This window comes from Odontesthes bonariensis, chromosome 8, assembly GCF_027942865.1.
Source record: "Odontesthes bonariensis isolate fOdoBon6 chromosome 8, fOdoBon6.hap1, whole genome shotgun sequence".
Lineage (NCBI taxonomy): Eukaryota > Metazoa > Chordata > Actinopteri > Atheriniformes > Atherinopsidae > Odontesthes > Odontesthes bonariensis.
Window position 1 is genome coordinate 2092831 of NC_134513.1, and position 17726 is coordinate 2110556.

The 17726-nt window shown below is 40.2% G+C and overlaps 1 protein-coding gene across 1 annotated transcript in view; it reads right to left on the bottom strand.

The window, feature by feature from the left end:
* Positions 1-17540, bottom strand: part of LOC142385910 (uncharacterized) — a 37304-nt gene extending 19764 nt beyond the window's left edge. Inside the window, exons 1-15 of the mRNA XM_075472593.1 lie at positions 17492-17540; positions 15771-15812; positions 15469-15694; positions 13420-13549; positions 13268-13331; positions 12570-12652; positions 12260-12455; positions 11123-11248; positions 10894-11014; positions 9283-9418; positions 8966-9035; positions 8753-8890; positions 2531-2680; positions 1407-1501; positions 1198-1330 (exon numbers count right to left, since the gene is read on the bottom strand). Of these exons, the coding sequence (XP_075328708.1) occupies positions 1198-1330; positions 1407-1501; positions 2531-2680; positions 8753-8890; positions 8966-9035; positions 9283-9418; positions 10894-11014; positions 11123-11248; positions 12260-12455; positions 12570-12652; positions 13268-13331; positions 13420-13549; positions 15469-15694; positions 15771-15812; positions 17492-17540 (1759 nt within the window). The remainder of the gene's footprint in view (positions 1-1197; positions 1331-1406; positions 1502-2530; positions 2681-8752; positions 8891-8965; positions 9036-9282; positions 9419-10893; positions 11015-11122; positions 11249-12259; positions 12456-12569; positions 12653-13267; positions 13332-13419; positions 13550-15468; positions 15695-15770; positions 15813-17491) is intronic.
* Positions 17541-17726: the final 186 nt, after the last annotated feature.

Sequence of the window (17726 nt, forward strand, 5' to 3'; positions counted from 1 at the left end):
CTTATATGTGTTTTATAGGGCTGGGCAACGATTAAAATGTTAAATCTAATTAATCGCATGATTTCCCTGATTAATCACGATTAATCTCATTTGTACGCAGAATCCAAAAATGAATCCAAAAGTAGTGTATAGCTTTTAGCATTTAGCTTTATTTTAAATGTGCTGCCATATGAATGAAAGTGCCATAACATTTGTTGTGCAAACACACTTTTAACATCAGCATCTTTCTGTAGTTTTTATGTAGAAGCCTCGCTCCACTGTCTGTTTCCTTGAATGACTTGCTGCTATCAGTTGTGTGTTTTGCCTTTAAGTGATATTTTAGACTGGAACTACTACGCTGAGAAGACAATTCAACTTGGCAGTGTTTACAGATGACTTTGGTTCTGTCGACTCCGCCGTCTGGAAGAACTTTAACATGAAAATGGCCGAGTAAAAGTTCCGTACCCTTCTCCATGTTTGGTGGATCCACCGATTACTTTCTTTTCCTGTTCCACAGCAGACAGCAGCAGACTTTTACAAAATAAAAGCCTGTGAGCAACAGACTTTTACAAAATAAAAGCCTGTGAGCAACAGACTTTTACAGAAGAAAAGCCTGTGAGCAACAGACTTTTACAATAATAAAAGCCTGTGAGCAACAGACTTTTACAAAATAAAAGCCTGTGAGCAACAGACTTTTACAAAATAAAAGCCTGTGAGCAGCAGACTTTTACAAAATAAAAGCCTGTGAGCAACAGACTTTTACAATAATAAAAGCCTGTGAGCAACAGACTTTTACAAAATAAAAGCCTGTGAGCAACAGACTTTTACAAAATAAAAGCCTGTGAGCAGCAGACTTTTACAAAATAAAAGCCTGTGAGCAACAGACTTTTACAATAATAAAATAAATAATAAAACAGGGGTGCTGCGTGTTGTTCCCCCTCTCTCTGCCCCCTGCTTCCTGTCTCTCTGAACTTTCCATTAAAAGGCAAAAAGCCCCAAAAATTAATATTTAAAAAAAACTGCATTAATTCGCGATAAAATATTTATCAGCGTTAAATAATGAATGCGTTAACGCGATAATAACGAGTTAACTCGCCCAGCCCTATTATTTTATGCTCATTGCTTCAATGAATAAACGATCAGATGCAGCATTTGAAGCTTTTATCTCGTGTAATTTGATCCTTAAATGTGAGTCCGGTGATGGAAAGCTGAACTCACAGCAGTTGGCGGCCTTCCTCCAGTCGCCCAGTTCAACGCCCAGACCGACGCAGGCTTTGGCGTAGTTTTCCAGAGCGACACAGAAGCACTGCAGCAGGTTGGTGCCACAGTTGCAGGTTCTCTGGATGCACGCCTGGAAACAGGGAACAGTTCGCTGAAGATGGAAGTTCATCACGAACGCAGTAACGTGTGGAGATGTTCGTTCTTACCGTGTGGTGTTGATCGGTCGGAATGTAACCGTGGCACTTTGAAAATATCTCAGTCGGGTCATTCAACACTGAGCACTTTTCTTCTGCAAATATTTCTGCACAAATACACGAGACCATCAAACCAAACAGGCAACTAGAATGTGATATGCTGTCTGTGTCTTGACTATGTAAGTTCTCATCCCTGTTCTGTAGATGTCATCCAATATGAAGGATTATATTCATGTTTTTTAACCCTCATACCTGATTTAAAACACAACTTAATTTCTGAAAAGGGACATTGTCTCCTTTTAAAACGACCTAAAAACATATGTTAATATTTTTTTTGTAGATCTTACTACCAAGTTTTCAATTATTTTCAAAAATTTAACCCTTTAAATACTGGTTTATATGATTTAAACGCCAATTTATGTAAAAAAACAAACAAAAAACCCCACAAAAACTGCATTCTATATATTGAAAATATAGCAAAGTGGAACTATTGAGTAGGGATAATTATGGTCTGGGATATGTCAATGATCAGCAACAACATTGATTTTTAGGGATTTTCAATTTTTTTGCTGTCTGATTTAAAAAAAAAAAAAAATCCTTAATTTCTGAAAAGGGACATTTTTGTCCCCTTTTAAAACGACCTAAAAACATATGTTAATATTTTTTTCCACTTTTTTTTTGTAGATCTTTTATTCCACTTCAGTTCTGATCATAACTACCAAGTTTTCAATTATTTTTAAAAAAAATTAACCCTTTAGATGCCAATTTGAACTTTTTAGCCCAAATTTTAAGCCTTTAGGTGCCAGTATTTTCAAAATATGGAATGCAAAGTGGAATTATTGAGAAGGGATAATTATGGTCTGGGATATGTCAATGATTAGCAACAACATTGATTTTTAATTATTTTGTTATGCCAAAAATGTCCCTTTTCAGAAATTAAGGAGTTTTTTTTTCTACACAATGAAAAATTGCATTGTATATGAAGTGAGTTTGAAATTCGAAAAAAGTCAAAAATGCACAACTGGACCAAGCATGATGAGTATCAGTATCTACAGTGTGAAATTAGAGGAGAAAGTACACCCCAAGTGGAGAAAAATGTCCCCTATCAGGCATTAGGGTTAATCAGTAATTGGTACCGTTGTCAGTGTTGATGCAGGGAGTCGGGATATTTCTGGAGCACGCTCCCAAACTCCAAGACAAAGCAAAATGCTTCGCTGAGTTCTCGACGATCCCGCTGCTGGTGGTGAGGTCATCAGTGGTGTCGTTGTTGTTGTTGCCACAAAGACCTGAAAGAGATTCTGACTGTGAATGAATCCAACTCTAGAAAATATGAAATACATAGTCGGCTTCGTTAAAACACCCCTGAACTCGTGCGGTTCACACTTTTCTCACATGACACGTACTGTGGAAAGACGAAAGGGTCATAATTTATCACAGATTTTATCAAGCTGCATTCCACATAACCTGCATCTCTAACTTCTCTGAGCTTTATTTGGTCTGATGTAGAGCAGTGAAACGGGCTAAATGAAGGTTGGAGACATTTCTGAACAAAGTCGTGCCAAAAGAGGAAGTTTCTGCAGCCGCGTTCCGGCAGGATTATCACTGTGGGGTCACATGGCGCTGAAAGGATCGGATTATCATCCGATCCAGTTCTTAGTCAGATTAAGGTGTCTACATGCACTTAATAACTCAGTCTGATTGTAATTTAGCCAATAATCTGATCCTTTCAGCGCCATGTGACCCCACAGTGATATAAAGGCTGGCACTTCGTGGTCGACCCAATAATCATCCATCTCAGCGCTTGTTTTCAGCTCTCTTTCTTTTCTTGAGTTCAGAGTTCAGCTTTCTGCTCATTACAATCAAAAGTCTGACGACTGTCAGCTGCAAGGCAGGAATTTCAAGAGGGCCACGAGGGCCATGGCCCTCGTGCCCTCCCACTTTGGCCTTGTGCCCTTGAAAATTATATCTGCCATAAGGCCACAGTGGCCTTGATGCCCTCTCTGACTAAGTTTTGCGGTTTAGCAGTCTGCCTATTTTCTGACACGGCTTCAATGATCAATGAGCATCTGGTGGAGAAAAAATAAATAAATCAGCGGTGCGCTTGATTCGAGCCTGGAATACACCGCTCGGACGGTCTATGATGACAGTTGACATCAGTCTATCTCCGCCCACCCCCTCACGCGTCCGTGTGCGTAGCCAGCTGATTCTCCGCTGATTCTCCGCTGATTCTCCGCTCAAGAGCTGAGGTGAGGTAAGGTTTTGTGATTATCCTGTTTGCCGTTAAGTTTTTCATTTGTCCAGCTTTAAGTGTAATTTTATGGATAACATTACTATTTCTTGCTCGTATGGTAATACATAATTATAATATTTTGAAGTGTTTTTGTTACTACGTTGCAGTTGTGTTCTTTTATTTTTAGGCAGTTAGCTAACAACTAGGCAGTTAGCGCTGTCAAAGTTAGCTGTCAAAGACCTCTGCGGACTAGGTTCGTTTGCTGCTCGTTTATATCCAGGGCTCTAAAGTAACACCCGCCAACCCGCCAAATGCGGATGAAAGTTATTTTTGGCGTGTATTAAAAAAAACTCACTAGCCGGCTTTGCCGATGATAAATGAGGAACTTTACCATCTATTTCGCGGGACGCGCGAGCGCAGTTTCTATGGGAACGCATCCGCCGAGGCTGCCGTACTAGGGGAGTGGGAGTGGGTCACTCTTGGTTTGGAAATACGATAGACGCCGGTGTTCAGTCGATTTCTCCTACTTGTCGAGAATTACTACTTTGTGCATGCGCCGAGCCGATTTTCTAAGTTTCGTTTTCACGCCCATAATGTTTTGCTACCCTGCGTCTGATTATTTTATCTTTTGGAAGACATGCAAAGTAATAAAACACTTATCGTATTAACAAGCAGTTATCTTAACATGCACAAATGGGGTGTCATTCACCATTTGATTTTTGTATTTGGGACACTTCTGTTTATTTAGGTGACTCTGCTCCATCATTGTGAATGAATGCATTGAGAAGGGGGAGCATTATTTGACAGCGTGTTATTGGTACAAATACAGACACAAACACTAACAAAATGTGGCGATGGTTGGGACAGCCGGCCGTGAAGAGAAAAGATATGCCTGCCAAAGGAGGGGAGGAGGATGATATTTTGAATATATTGAATCTGGCATGGTGACAGTTTGCGCACACGCCGGCCACACTTTGTGAGAAAAGGGAAAAAATGGAACTGATTTAGATGGGTCCGAAGACAGTTCAGAGAGCTCGGACGATGTTTAAGCATTTCACAGTATCCATAATTCCATAATTAGTCTCTGCACATAGTTTTGTGTTTAATTTTGTTAACGACTGCCGATCAATCCGAAGAGATTTTGTCTCATTGTTTTTTGTGTTGTTACTTGCAGCAACATTAGTTTGTTTTCTCTTATCATCCCCAGATAAAACTATGCCGAGCAAACAGCGAAGGGAGAAGTGTATTAAAAGAAACTTTGAAGATGCAGCTAAAAACTGCAAAACAATGGACTCATTTTTCAGGAGGTGAGTGGTAAATAATGATTCAAGAGGGAACAAGATATTGTAGTTTGTTAGTATAAGTAACAGCACACCTAAAATTAAGGTGACAGATTATGACACTCTGCCCCCGATTAAAACTGTCCCCAATTTGAACGGGAGAGAAACAAGCTAAGTATATAAGTTAGGGTAACCAGTTAAAATAACGTACAGAGGTTGTATCGCATATTGAACACTCATTAGTGTTTATTAGTTAATTAGTTCTATAAGATAAGTCACATTACCCTTTCAATTATACATCACATTACGTTTATTAATTTATGTTAAAAGTGTGTGATCAAATGGACATATTAAATTAAAATACTAATTGTTTTTTAGTTACAGTAAGGCAGATCAGTCAGTGGACAGAGAGCCAGAAAAAAAACAACAGAGAGTTGGACATGAAGAAGAGCAGACAAGAGTGGAGAGACAAAGTCCAGTGAACATTGATGAGAGAGGAGGAAATGATGAAGGCCTTGATAATGATAGGGAAACAGAAGTAACAGGAGGAGATTCTGAAGTACCAAGACAACGAGATGGTAGAGGAGAAAGAAATGAGACAGATTTAGAGAAGGCTGGAGGAGACAATGGGCTAGAAACCAGGGAAGAGAGAGGACAAGAAAAGGCAGGAGAAGATGAGAGCGATTACAGGAACAAGGGTGAGGAAAGGAGAGAAAAAGGAGAAGACATGGAGGGACCGGGACAAGGCCATGACCAAGAGGTAGATGCAAACAGCAAGAAGAGAAAAACCACTGCCACCACTGTAGAGTCTTGGGGGTATGACTGGCTGCACTTTGAGAAGGACAAGGAAGGCTATGTTACTAAGTTGTGGTGCTGCATCTGCAGGGAGCACTATAAAAACCGCACTGCACAACACACATATATCCATAACACAGACACATACATAACTGGCAGCACAAATGTTAAAAAATGTACAGCCAAAACACATTATGAGTCAAAAGCTCACATCACAGCATGGCAGCAATCAAATCAGGCTCCAACTACTTCGAAAACAGTTACACAGCTCCAGAAGCTCAACAACAAAACCGAAACAAAGATGTGCAAGTTATTTGACATTGCATACACTGTAGCATATACTGAGCAGCCGTTTAGTCTGTACAAAACTCTTGTGTCAGTGGAGCGCAAGCATGGGGTGGAGCTCGGGTTCACCTACCATAATTCAAAGTCCTGCCGCATATTCATTGAGCACATTGCTGGCAGCATCAGAGACCAACTTCAAGCTCTGAAAAAATGTGAGCCTTTCTACTGCTCCTTACTGTTTGATGGCAGCACAGACAAAGGAACATCGGATAAGGAAGTCATAAGCATAAAGCTTATTGAACACGGCTCCCCGACAATCAGATTACTTGGGTAAGAATAAGATAGACAAATAGTCTACTATATAGATGTAAAAATATGTTTGTTTTGTTTTTTTGCTTTACAATTAATTAGAAAAGGGCAGGAAATTTGAGAGAAAGAATGTAATGATTTTACATAGGTTCAGGTGATTGTAATTACATTTTCAGTTATTTAATAGTAAGAAGACCTAATTCTTAATTTCTTTTTTGTGTTCCATATTTTTTAAAGTATTGCAGAGCCAACAGCATGTAATGCAGATGGAATATTTGAGGCCATTATGGAAAAGTGTGCAGACAACAACATTGATCTGAGTGGCTGCTTGACAGCAACAGCAGCTGATGGTGCAGCAGTCAATTTTGGGAAGACAAATGGTGTCCTCACCAAACTACAGGGACATGTGCCGTGGATGCTTAAAGTACATTGCATTGCCCACAGACTAGAGCTATGTCTGAAGGATGCCTTCAAGGGCACATACTTTGAACAGGTAGGAGGAGTAATTCTTCTATAAAATATACAAATAGAATTTGTAATACAATGTCTGATTAATGCCTTAATAATGCCTGTTTAATTCTGTATTTTCTGTTTTTCTTTGAACAAGATTGATGACCTGCTCATGAAGATCTACTCTCTCTACCGTCGTTCTCCCAAAAAATGGAGGGAGTTGAAGGCCATTGGAGAGGAACTGGAGGAGCACGTCATTAAACCAGCTCGCTCCCTGGGGACCAGGTGGATAGATCACAGGAGGAGGGCTGTTTCCTGTCTTGCGACAAAAAACTACAGAAGCATTGTTACCCACCTCCAGGAAAGACAGGATGAGGTATCACCAGACAAAGAAAAGATCAGGGCAGTGTTAAGGCAGTTGACCTCACCAAAGTTTATTCTTTATATGGCACTGTATCAGGATCTTCTATCTGACCTGGCTGAACTCTCACTGAATTTCCAAGGAGATCAACTGCCCTTGTCGTGTGTGCGAAGCAGGATCCTGGCTGCACAGGCTGCGCTACGCAAACAAACAGAGAAGCCAGGCCCCTATCTCCGTCCAGTGCTTGAGTCCTTCACAACCACCAGTGAGGAATTTGCATACAATAGAATAAACATCAGAAAGTCCAATGTTACTGCCGAAGCCTTCCTTCTGTCAAGGAAAAACATAATTAACAACATCATTGCGGCCATTGGTGAGAGATTCTCAACTTTCTCCACCGACCCTGTACTCCTGGCTGCTGAAATATTTGATCCAATCAATTTCCCAACAGAACCAAATCTCTTAGAGGAGTTTGGGGAGGAAGAAATCCATCATTTATGTAAACACTTCGAGCCCCTCCTGACCAAAAATGGCTGCAATGTGCCTGAGGTAGACAAGGAATGGTTCAGAGCCAAACACGACATTGTGCGTCACCATAGTAGGGAAACTTTCCTCTCATTATGGTCCAGATTCTTGTTGGAGAAGGGAAGAATGTACCCCAATCTGCTGCACCTCATACAAATAGTCCTAGTTTTTCCTGTCTCTACCTCTCAAGTTGAACGGCAGTTCTCAGTAATGAAGAGAATGCAGGGCGATTGGCGTTTAAGCCTGCACACTTCAACAATTGAAGATCTACTCCTCATCAAATCCCAGGATTGTGCTCCAGTTGAATATCAAAGTGATGAAGCTGTGGCAAGATGGTGGGCAGCTGGCATCAACAAAAGGAGACCCAATATTCATCCCTATGGTCAAAGAAACCCCAAAAGTCCAAATCTCCCTGACTCATCATCTCCATCTTCAAGTGACTCAGAATAAGGACACACCTTGACGTAGGCCCACTACCACAGTCTCACAGTGAGCCAAACATGTCTGTGCTATTAGAATCCTGTGTAGTTTTAATAAAACATTTGTTTAATTGCAATTTGGTGTCCATTGAATGCTTAATAAGTATATATAAAAGTATTGTAAATGCATATACAATCGTAGTCACTTCATATCATTTGTTAAATCATTGTTTTAATTTATGGCCTTTGTGCCCTTAAAAAATTGACAACACAAAAGGCCAAGTGGCCTTGCCCCTAAAATGACGAAATTCCAGGCCTGGTCAGCTGCCTGATTACTGCTCGGGGTTCCAGTCCTTGAAGAGTTTAACACTTTACAGTGAATATAAACAAGTTTAACGTAAATTAAATGTAAACATCTCATGCTTTTTTTGTAATGGAATATGTCTGATTCACCACGTGCTTCAGCGTCTACAAGCAGGTTTAGAGTGACTTTCAACCCAGTTATCTCGGGGTCTGAATCCGATCCGATCCAGTTCTTAGTCAGATTAAGGTGTCTACATGCACTTAATAACTCAGTCTGATTGTAATTTAGCCAATAATCCGATCCTTTCAGTGCCTTGTGACCCCACTGACAGATAGTCTCACTCTAAAATGAAGTTAAAGTTGAATTAAAGAGGCCGGTTCAATGCGTTTTAGCTCCAAACCTGAGATCCTGCCAGTGTAGTTCCTCGGTGGGGTTATGTAAAGCTGGATTTCAGGAAACACCTGGACTTGGATCTTCATTCCAACAGATGTGTGGACTTGGACATACATTGAGGACTGCCAGAAAACGAGGGCATGATCTGACAAATGAGAGCGATTGGTAAGTGATTTTAGTGTTGTAGGTGGAATTCTTAAGCCCAGTTTCTGCTTCTTACCAGACTGATGAAGTTCAGTGATTTCCTGGTCTCCAAACTTGACCATGCTGTTTGTAAATGTATATATTTCCTGCAGGCACATGTACAGTGAGGCTCCTCCTACTCAATATTATTGAAGTATTAAGTCAAGTCAATGTCTCAAGGCTGTTTTTACCTTAAAAAGCTGCAGCACAACTGTTTTCAACGATGCTTCCTTTTCAGAAAACTCAATTTTTATCGTCCACTCGAGGCCCTGATAATTGTAAAGAGAAATTTGTGCTATTAACAATTTAAAAAATCAGGCAGTTAATGTGTCACAATGTGTGGGGGAGATGTACCTGTGAGGCCATGTATCTGCATTTACCAGGAACTGCGTATTGTTTGCCATCAAATGTTGTTACAAACTGTCCTTCAATGAGGCATCTGTCAGGGCAGGAGTTTTCAGAGCAGTGCCACCTCCCACCGTCACACAAACTGAGGACGGAAAGAAAAACTTAAAGCTGTATCCTGTTCATTTTTAGGTCAAATTAACGTTACGGTTGTGGCTGTAGAGGTCGAACGGTTTAGCCTCGAGTTGGAAAGTTGGTACCCCAACCCTCCAAAGAGCATGTTCTCGGTAGAGGTGTTAAAACAGGGGCATAAAATGTCATAAAAGTGATCAATGAGGGAAGTTTTATGTCCTTCATCGTCTCTTTAACTAAATATCCACATTTTCCACTTAACACATTTACTGAAGAGTGGAGAATCTTTTAGGGAAAAACTGATTTTCAAATTCTCAGCCAAAATAAATGCAAATGCTGAGGAAAATAATTTGGCTTGTGGCCAATATTAATTGTTTTTGGTCATTTATTTATCTTTTAATGGCAGGGGAATGACAAGAGAACAAATTCTATATCAAAACACCTTTGAAGAAGTCTGTTAATGACTTTTCAGTGTTTACGTAGACCAACAAAATGTTTTTGAGACCATCAAAATTACAACTCCAATTCCCCCAAAAGATAGGACGCTGTGTAAAATGTAAATAAAAATAGAACTCAAAGATTTGAAAGTATCTTCAGCCAATATGTTAATGCACAGCTGAACAGAGAAAGCATATATTTTGATTGCTCTGTCATTTACCTTCATGAGCTAAAGTTAGCTAAACCACCAAATCACTTTTTTTTTTAAATTTATATGCTAGCTAGCTAGCTCTGTTTTTCCCTCATCATGGACTGAATTAGTTTTGATATTAAGTGTAAAACACTGAATTACCAAAATGTTATTAAATCAAAGTTAGAATTTTAATTGACACAAATTCCCAAGAGGAAAATCAATAACTTGTGTTGACGTGTTAGCGACCTGTTAGCAGCTAGCAGCTAGCAAACCCTTAATTGAACACAATGCTATAAATAGGCACAAATCGTGTAGATGTTTAGGTTTTAGAACATTCTTTTTTTAACATAGTAAAGTAGAAAGTAAGTAGAAGTAATGTTGTGTTTGGACTTGGTAAAAAAAGACAGACGTTTAGCCCAGTTGGTGAAAATGTTATATTGCTTTTCAGACTTTTTAGCATTAGAATTAAATGGTATCTAGGTGTATCAATAAGTTAGAGACATCGTAAAACCCTTTTTTTCCCCCCTATAAAACTCCAAAAAAAATAACCACTATTTAGTCATTAGTTATTAGGATATTTCCCAATATAGGAATATGATGAAAATCTTAAAGGAAATGGATATTTGAGTAGCAGGAACAGCTTGGTTAAAGAGGCTTCTCGTCCGTCTTTGTTCGATACCACAAAGATGATAAGTCGATGGTATGTTTTTAACATGTTTATGTCACTGTTAATCTCTTCATCCTGTAAGTTTATGATGTGACAGCCCGAGTTTTTCCTCTGTCATGCAGGCAGCTTTCAAACCTGCTCTTCTTCTGCCACTAATATTCCAACGGTCTGCAGGTTTCTGCCCACTTACCATGACTGACACTTGGTGCTGCGTAGGTCTCCGCTGAAGTAGATCATGTCATTGAACACACAGGAGCAGCTGGACGGACTCACACAGTGGAATCCATCTCCATGATCGTTAAGCACCTCGCCTGCAACATAGTTGGGTCAACGTTCCACGTTCAGGCCGATAAACAAGCAAATGAACAACAGACAACAGCATGGCAAAGAGTTAAATCACATAATTTGACAGTTCTCACCACTCGGGCAAACACAGGAGCTGGTGATGTCCTGGTTGGAGAATCTAGGGTTTGGGTTGGAGCAGCTAGGAACAAAGGCGGCGCCCTGCTCCACATAAAGCAGGTTACCAGGACACCTCGGTTCATCTGCACACAGACAGACCAATCACATCAAGAGACGCCAAATAAAGGAAATGTTCATTAGGGCTGGGCGAGTTAACGCGTTAATTATTTAACGCCGAGAAAAACCTTATCCCGTATCAACGGATGTTTTATTTTATTTTATTTTATTTTTGGGGTTTTTTTTGTGCCTTTAATGGAAAATTCAGAGAGACAGGAAGCAGGGGGCAGAGAGAGGGGGAACAACACGCAGCACAGTGCCGTCCGATGTGGGACTCGAACCGGGGCCATAGGGCGCCTGCTCAACCCACTACGCCACAAACCACCCCTGTTTTATTGTTTATTTTATTATTGTAAAAGTCTGCTGCTCACAGGCTTTTATTTTGTAAAAGTCTGTTGCTCACAGGCTTTTATTCTGTAAAAGTCTGTTGCTCACAGGCTTTTATTCTGTAAAAGTCTGTTGCTCACAGGCTTTTATTTTGTAAAAGTCTGTTGCTCACAGGCTTTTATTCTGTAAAAGTCTGCTGCTGTCTGCTGTGGAACAGGAAAAGAAAGTAATCGGCGGATCCACCAAACATGGAGAAGGGTACGGAACTTTTACTCGGCCATTTTCATGTTAAAGTTCTTCCAGACGGCGGAGTCGACAGAACCAAAGTCATCTGTAAACTCTGCCAAGTTGAATTGTCTTCTCAGCGTAGTAGTTCCAGTCTAAAATATCACTTAAAGGCAAAACACACAACTGATAGCAGCAAGTCATTCAAGGAAACAGACAGTGGAGCGAGGCTTCTACATAAAAACTACAGAAAGATGCTGATGTTAAAAGTGTGTTTGCACAACAAATGTTATGGCACTTTCATTCATATGGCAGCACATTTAAAATAAAGCTAAATGCTAAAAGCTATACGCTACTTTTGGATTCATTTTTGGATTCTGCATACAAATGCGATTAATCGTGATTAATTCGATTAAACATTTTAATTGTTGCCCAGCCCTAATGTTAATTAAACTGAGAGTACATTCATAAAGAAAACCACCGACCGCATCCGGTTAAAGATCTCCATGTTTCCCAAACACGGCTTCTTTTTCCACACTGCAGGACGACCTCTTTGAAGAAAGCACAGCTGATGTTTTTGCTGCTTTCGTAGCCGTAAATGTTCTCCTCACAGAGTTGGATGTATTGGGACGTTTTGGCTTTCAGACAATCAAACATGTGTGAGAAGAATTTCTCACATACCTGCAGATATTATCAGAGGAAACACACAGCGATTCGTAACGCAACACCCTCCAAAGTCAATGAAACTATCGAAAGTTTCTCTGCTTAAAATAGAGATTGGGACAGTGATCGAACCATATTAGAAGCGGAGGTGGAATCTCGTGTTTGACATGTGTCCTCGGGATGCACGCTCTCTAAGATCAGCTGCTCCTCGCTGCCTAAAGTCACCAAAAGGTTCGTTTTAGGCGAAAATAGTGGATAAACATAGAAACTTTACAAAACTGCAACATGAAATATGACAGAAAGATTAATTATACTTTAAAATAAGTTTAATAGAATAGAAAAAAATAGAATAGAATAACTTTATTACTACTACTATTTTATTACTTTATTATTATTTTCTTTATTCATCCCCCAATGGGGGAAATTCAAATTAGTCAAGTAGCTCAAAAAAATTATAAATATTTACAATGATTGTATATTAACAACAACAATAATACAAATTCTAGTAAAAAATACGACTACTAACTAATTATAATAATAAATGACTAAATAAACAAATAAAAAAAAAAATCAAATAAAAAAATCTATCAATAGTGGATAAACGTAGAAATTTTACAAAACTGCAACATGAAATGTGACTGAAAGATGAATTAAACTTTAAAATAAGTGTTTAATTTACAGATGAGATTCACTGATGTGCAATTAGTCCGTAATTATGGGTAATAATGACAGCTGTGAGTAACAAGAACGTCATGTTGATCAGAAGGAGTGTTTTCTAAATAATAACGACAGCTTTTAGGATAACTTTGATCGTGTTTTGAAAGTCGTACCCCGGACGTCGTGTTTCCCGCACAGTCCGGTCATGTCAGAGCTCAGCTCCTGCTCGAGCTCCACCTGAAAAACAAACCATTCAAAAACATCAGCAGCTATGGGATAAGCGACATGTGGCGGATGCGTTTCTGTGAGTGCGTTTTCCTCTCACCCAAAGAGTATCAATTCCTCCAGGTACGGCGTGCCAGCTGACGGTCAGAGGAAGCAGCGAACTTCTCAGTCTGGTGTGGACGCCGTAAGGAAATATGTGCTGGTAGGTGTGGTCGTAGGGAAGGGATACCCTGCAGACAAACAGTCCAGGGGTCAACTGTCCTGACTGTGTCAGTTATGATAACATAACTGTGATAATTGATGTTAAAGTTCTGCAATATCTGACCCAAAGGGAGCATATACAAGTTAAACAGAAGAGGTCCAAGAATTGACCCCTGGGGGACTCCAAGTCATGGCCACTCGCTCAGATTCATAGCTGCCAACTGTAACAAAATAACTCCGGCCTTCTAAGTAGGACCTGAACCAGTTAAGGACCGCTCCAGAAAGTCCGACCCAGTTTTCCAGCCTGTGCTTCTGACATGAAGCTGTGTAACATCCCATATCAGCAGCATCATTTCTGAACATCTTCTTACCCCCTGCTGCGTCCTGTGAGCAGAGTTCCAGCCTCGTTTTGGTGTTGATGAAGGTAGTCCGGCTAGTTGGCTGGGGTTTAAAAAATAAAGCGTTTTGCTTCTCAGAACAATATGCGGTCAACAGAGTAATACATTTGCATCACAAGATCGTTCTCCAGGAAAAAGTCAGAACTTTCCTTTCGTTTAGTTTTGTTTCCTTTTCTTTTGTTTATGTGCTGTGTAGACCGTGCAGACAGAGCAGCAAACACCAGAGGTGGGGACTCGAGTCGCTGTTTTGATGACTTGTGCCTTGACAAAAAATAAAAGACTCGAGACTCGACTCGGACTTGGAAGTTAAAGACTCGGCACTTGACTTGAGACACGATGACTTGAATGACTTGAGAGTTATTCAGTTCATGTTTTCAGTTTGAATATAAAATTAATAAATTAATAAAATAAATAACATGGATTACCCGGTAGGAGCGCAGGCTGAGGATGGCGTCCTGATTGGATCCCTACCCTGTCAGTCAGCCATGCCCTCTCTACATACCTTAGTGTTTATTGGAGAGAATAAACTCATACCAGATATGCATCAACATGTCAGCGGGACCGAGAGTCGTTGTCTTCAGCTTTCATAATCACCATTTTGACGGCAAAAGACAAACAGCTCAGTGCAAGACATGCGGCATCAACATCTCAGACAGCCAGACGACAACTTCCAACTTTGTTCGTCATTTGAAGATCCATTCTGACCAGTAAGTGCTGTCAAATTAGCTAATATTATCCTGTTAGCCTAGCCGGTAGTTAGCTAACGTTAGCTTGATATGATACGGGGTGGACAGGTTGGACACATTGGCCAATGATGTTTACTGACAGTTACTTATATCTTTGTGTTTTCACTTTATTAAGATCAGATTCTGCAGGTAAAACTGCAATAATAAGGTGACTTGACCAAGAAAAAATTACTTGGGACTTGAGACTTGCACATGTGTGACTTGGTCCCATCTCTCGTAAACACCGTAACAGGCGCGGCTGTCTGCAGTGATACCAAGGGAGAGAAAATAGGGCCAAGTGATTGTGAGGTCTGACTTTCTCCTGGAGAACCATTTTGTGATGCAAATGTATTACTCTGCTGAACGCATATTGTTTTGAGAAGCAAAACGCTTTATTTTTTAAACCCCAGCCAACTAGCCGGACTACCTTCATCAACACCAAAACGAGGCTGGAACTCTGCTCACAGGACGCAGCAGGGGGTAAGAAGATGTTCAGAAATGATGCTGCTGATATGGGATGTTACACAGCTTCATGTCAGAAGAGGCGAACTGTCCCTTTAAAGCGATAACGCTGGTCAAACATTACTCAGCCTGTAAGTCACCTTGGAGAGTGTGGCAGCCTGCAGCACACCTGAGGTGTGTGTTTAACTCGAGTTCATTAAAAAACACACCTGATAATAAGAGCTAATAATCAACCAGCACTGATCTGGTGTAAATTTTCCCCCCTTTTTTAATCAATAAGGAAGTTCTGAGCTAAAACGTGCGCTCAGATCAGACCGCCTGGCTTCTCCATGAGCAGAATCTGGATGGAACACGTGAACAGACCTGTTCTCCTCCACCAGGATGCCTCCACTCTGCACGATGGTTCGGACTTTGTTGATGATGATCTCGACCTGGGTCAGCAGACCGCTGTCCCCTCGCCGTGCGGTGATGTCACATTCCACCCGGTTGTGGGTGAAGCGGGTGAGGGTGAACGGGCAGTTGGAGCGCACATAGAACGCCGAACGGTTGAAAGGCTGGAAGACGCCGCTGCCGAATGTCCTGCAGGTGTCTGATCACATGATGGACAACAGCTTTTAATGGAGCAACAACAGATGATCCGCCTGCACCGACCGACTGATACTCACATTTCTGAGATTCTGTCGTCCCAGATTCACCCGTCCCAAACACTGAGGGACAAAAACAGGGACCGAGCAGTCAGTAAAGGTTAGAAATGATGGATAATGTTCTTCTGGATGTACAGAATCTGATCTGTGCAAAAGTCTCCATGGTAACAGCTGCAGAGATTCACTGAAACATGTTCCAACATTAACCTAAATCCAGAATCTGAGGCAGAACCAGAGTTAGTTCAGTTCTGAGCAGCTTTAAGGTGAATGTCTGCAGATGTTTCCATGGTAACAGATGCATCTCTCAGCTCCTGTGTCAGGTCTTTGCTGGATGTTTTCCTCTTTCTTAAGGACATCACTTTCAGATCCTGTTCATCTGCTGTAGATAGTTCTTTAGGCCTGACACTTCTTCTTCTGTCCTCCACTTGTCCAGTTTCCTCAAATGTTTTAAGGACACACTGCACACCATGCTGAGATATGCCAAGTTTTCAGCTAACAGCTCTTTGGGAATCACCTTGTTGCTGCAGAAATCCTGTTTTCTGTCTGTCACACTGTGTTATCTTTGCTGTTTTTCACACATGCAGCTAAAGAAATGGGAACAAATCTTAATTCCAGTCTGAATCCCACAACGAGCTTCTAGATTATTCATTTCTGGTGGCATAAAACAGTTTAATCATTTCATTTATATTAATTGTTCCATAATTAGTCATTAGATTATATCTTATATTCCTTTTTTAAGCTTTAAATCGAATCTTATTTACTTTTTATTGATGTTGAATAACATATAATTCTTATTATTGTCTGTTTTTTTCCTACTTTTCTACTTTTAGACGTGATAACGTTCATATTTTTGTGATTAGGATTTTTTTTAAACTGAATTTCTTATATTAATTTGACTCTTTTGGTAACTGAAAGCAGTTTTAACGTAAATGTACAAAAAAGTTGAAACTATGAAGCTGTTTTTCACAGATGCAGCTAAAGAAATGGGAACAAATGATGTGTCTCTGTGACAGGCTGCTGGGAACAAAGAGCCTAAAGATCCAGTTTAAAACGGCTTCTTTGCTAAGTTGGACACAACACTGGTTCATCCCTTGAGTTAGGAGCCTTTTCCTGCCTGAATGGTTCATAGCTCAGAGTTAAGTGGCTTAATGAAGAAAAGATGGACTGAAAATGAGGAAAAAAGCAGAAAATGTCCAAAGAAAAACTCTGAAAGAGCTTCAGGAAGTGTTGAAACTATTGCTGAAGATCACTTAAGCTGCTAGCATGCAAAATATAAAGAAATAAGAGGCGTCTCATGACCAAAATGCTTCAAAAACCACATAAAAAACTTAATATGGCTGTCACAATCATGCAAATGTAGTTGGGAATTAACTGTTATACAAGAAATTATAATTAAATGTCTGTTTCTGTTCATTTTAGGCCACTATTTGAGTAAATTAATGTAAAAAAAATATATAATAATCATTTTTTGTTGTTCGTCTGACTCCAAAGAAAAACGATGAAAGAGCTTCAGAAAGCTGGAGAACACTTTAAAGGTTAAAGAAAGTCTGTAATAAGAAACTAATTTGTAATAATACCACATTAATAACACTTACTGTCAGAACATCAAGGTAACCATTGAAAAAAATGTAACAAAGATCTCGATCAAAGCTGTAGTTCAGATGTTTTTTTTATAAAATTGTATAAAATCTGATGGGAAGATTCAACATATTCAGAAGCATAAATAATCAGCCGTTGGTTACCTGAGGCCAGAGAGCAGCAGAGAGCGAGCAGCCATCGCTGTGAGGTCATCGTACCTGATGCTCCACCTGGAGGAATGCCCACACAGCCCACCGCAGGACTCTTTATACGCAGTGCACACGTGCACCAGCCCGTGCACGTGTGCACTCATCAGCTCATGTAACAGGAAAACTGAAATTACTCAGAAATGAGCTCATATGCTGGAACACCGATTCACTTCCTGGTTGTTAAAAACGA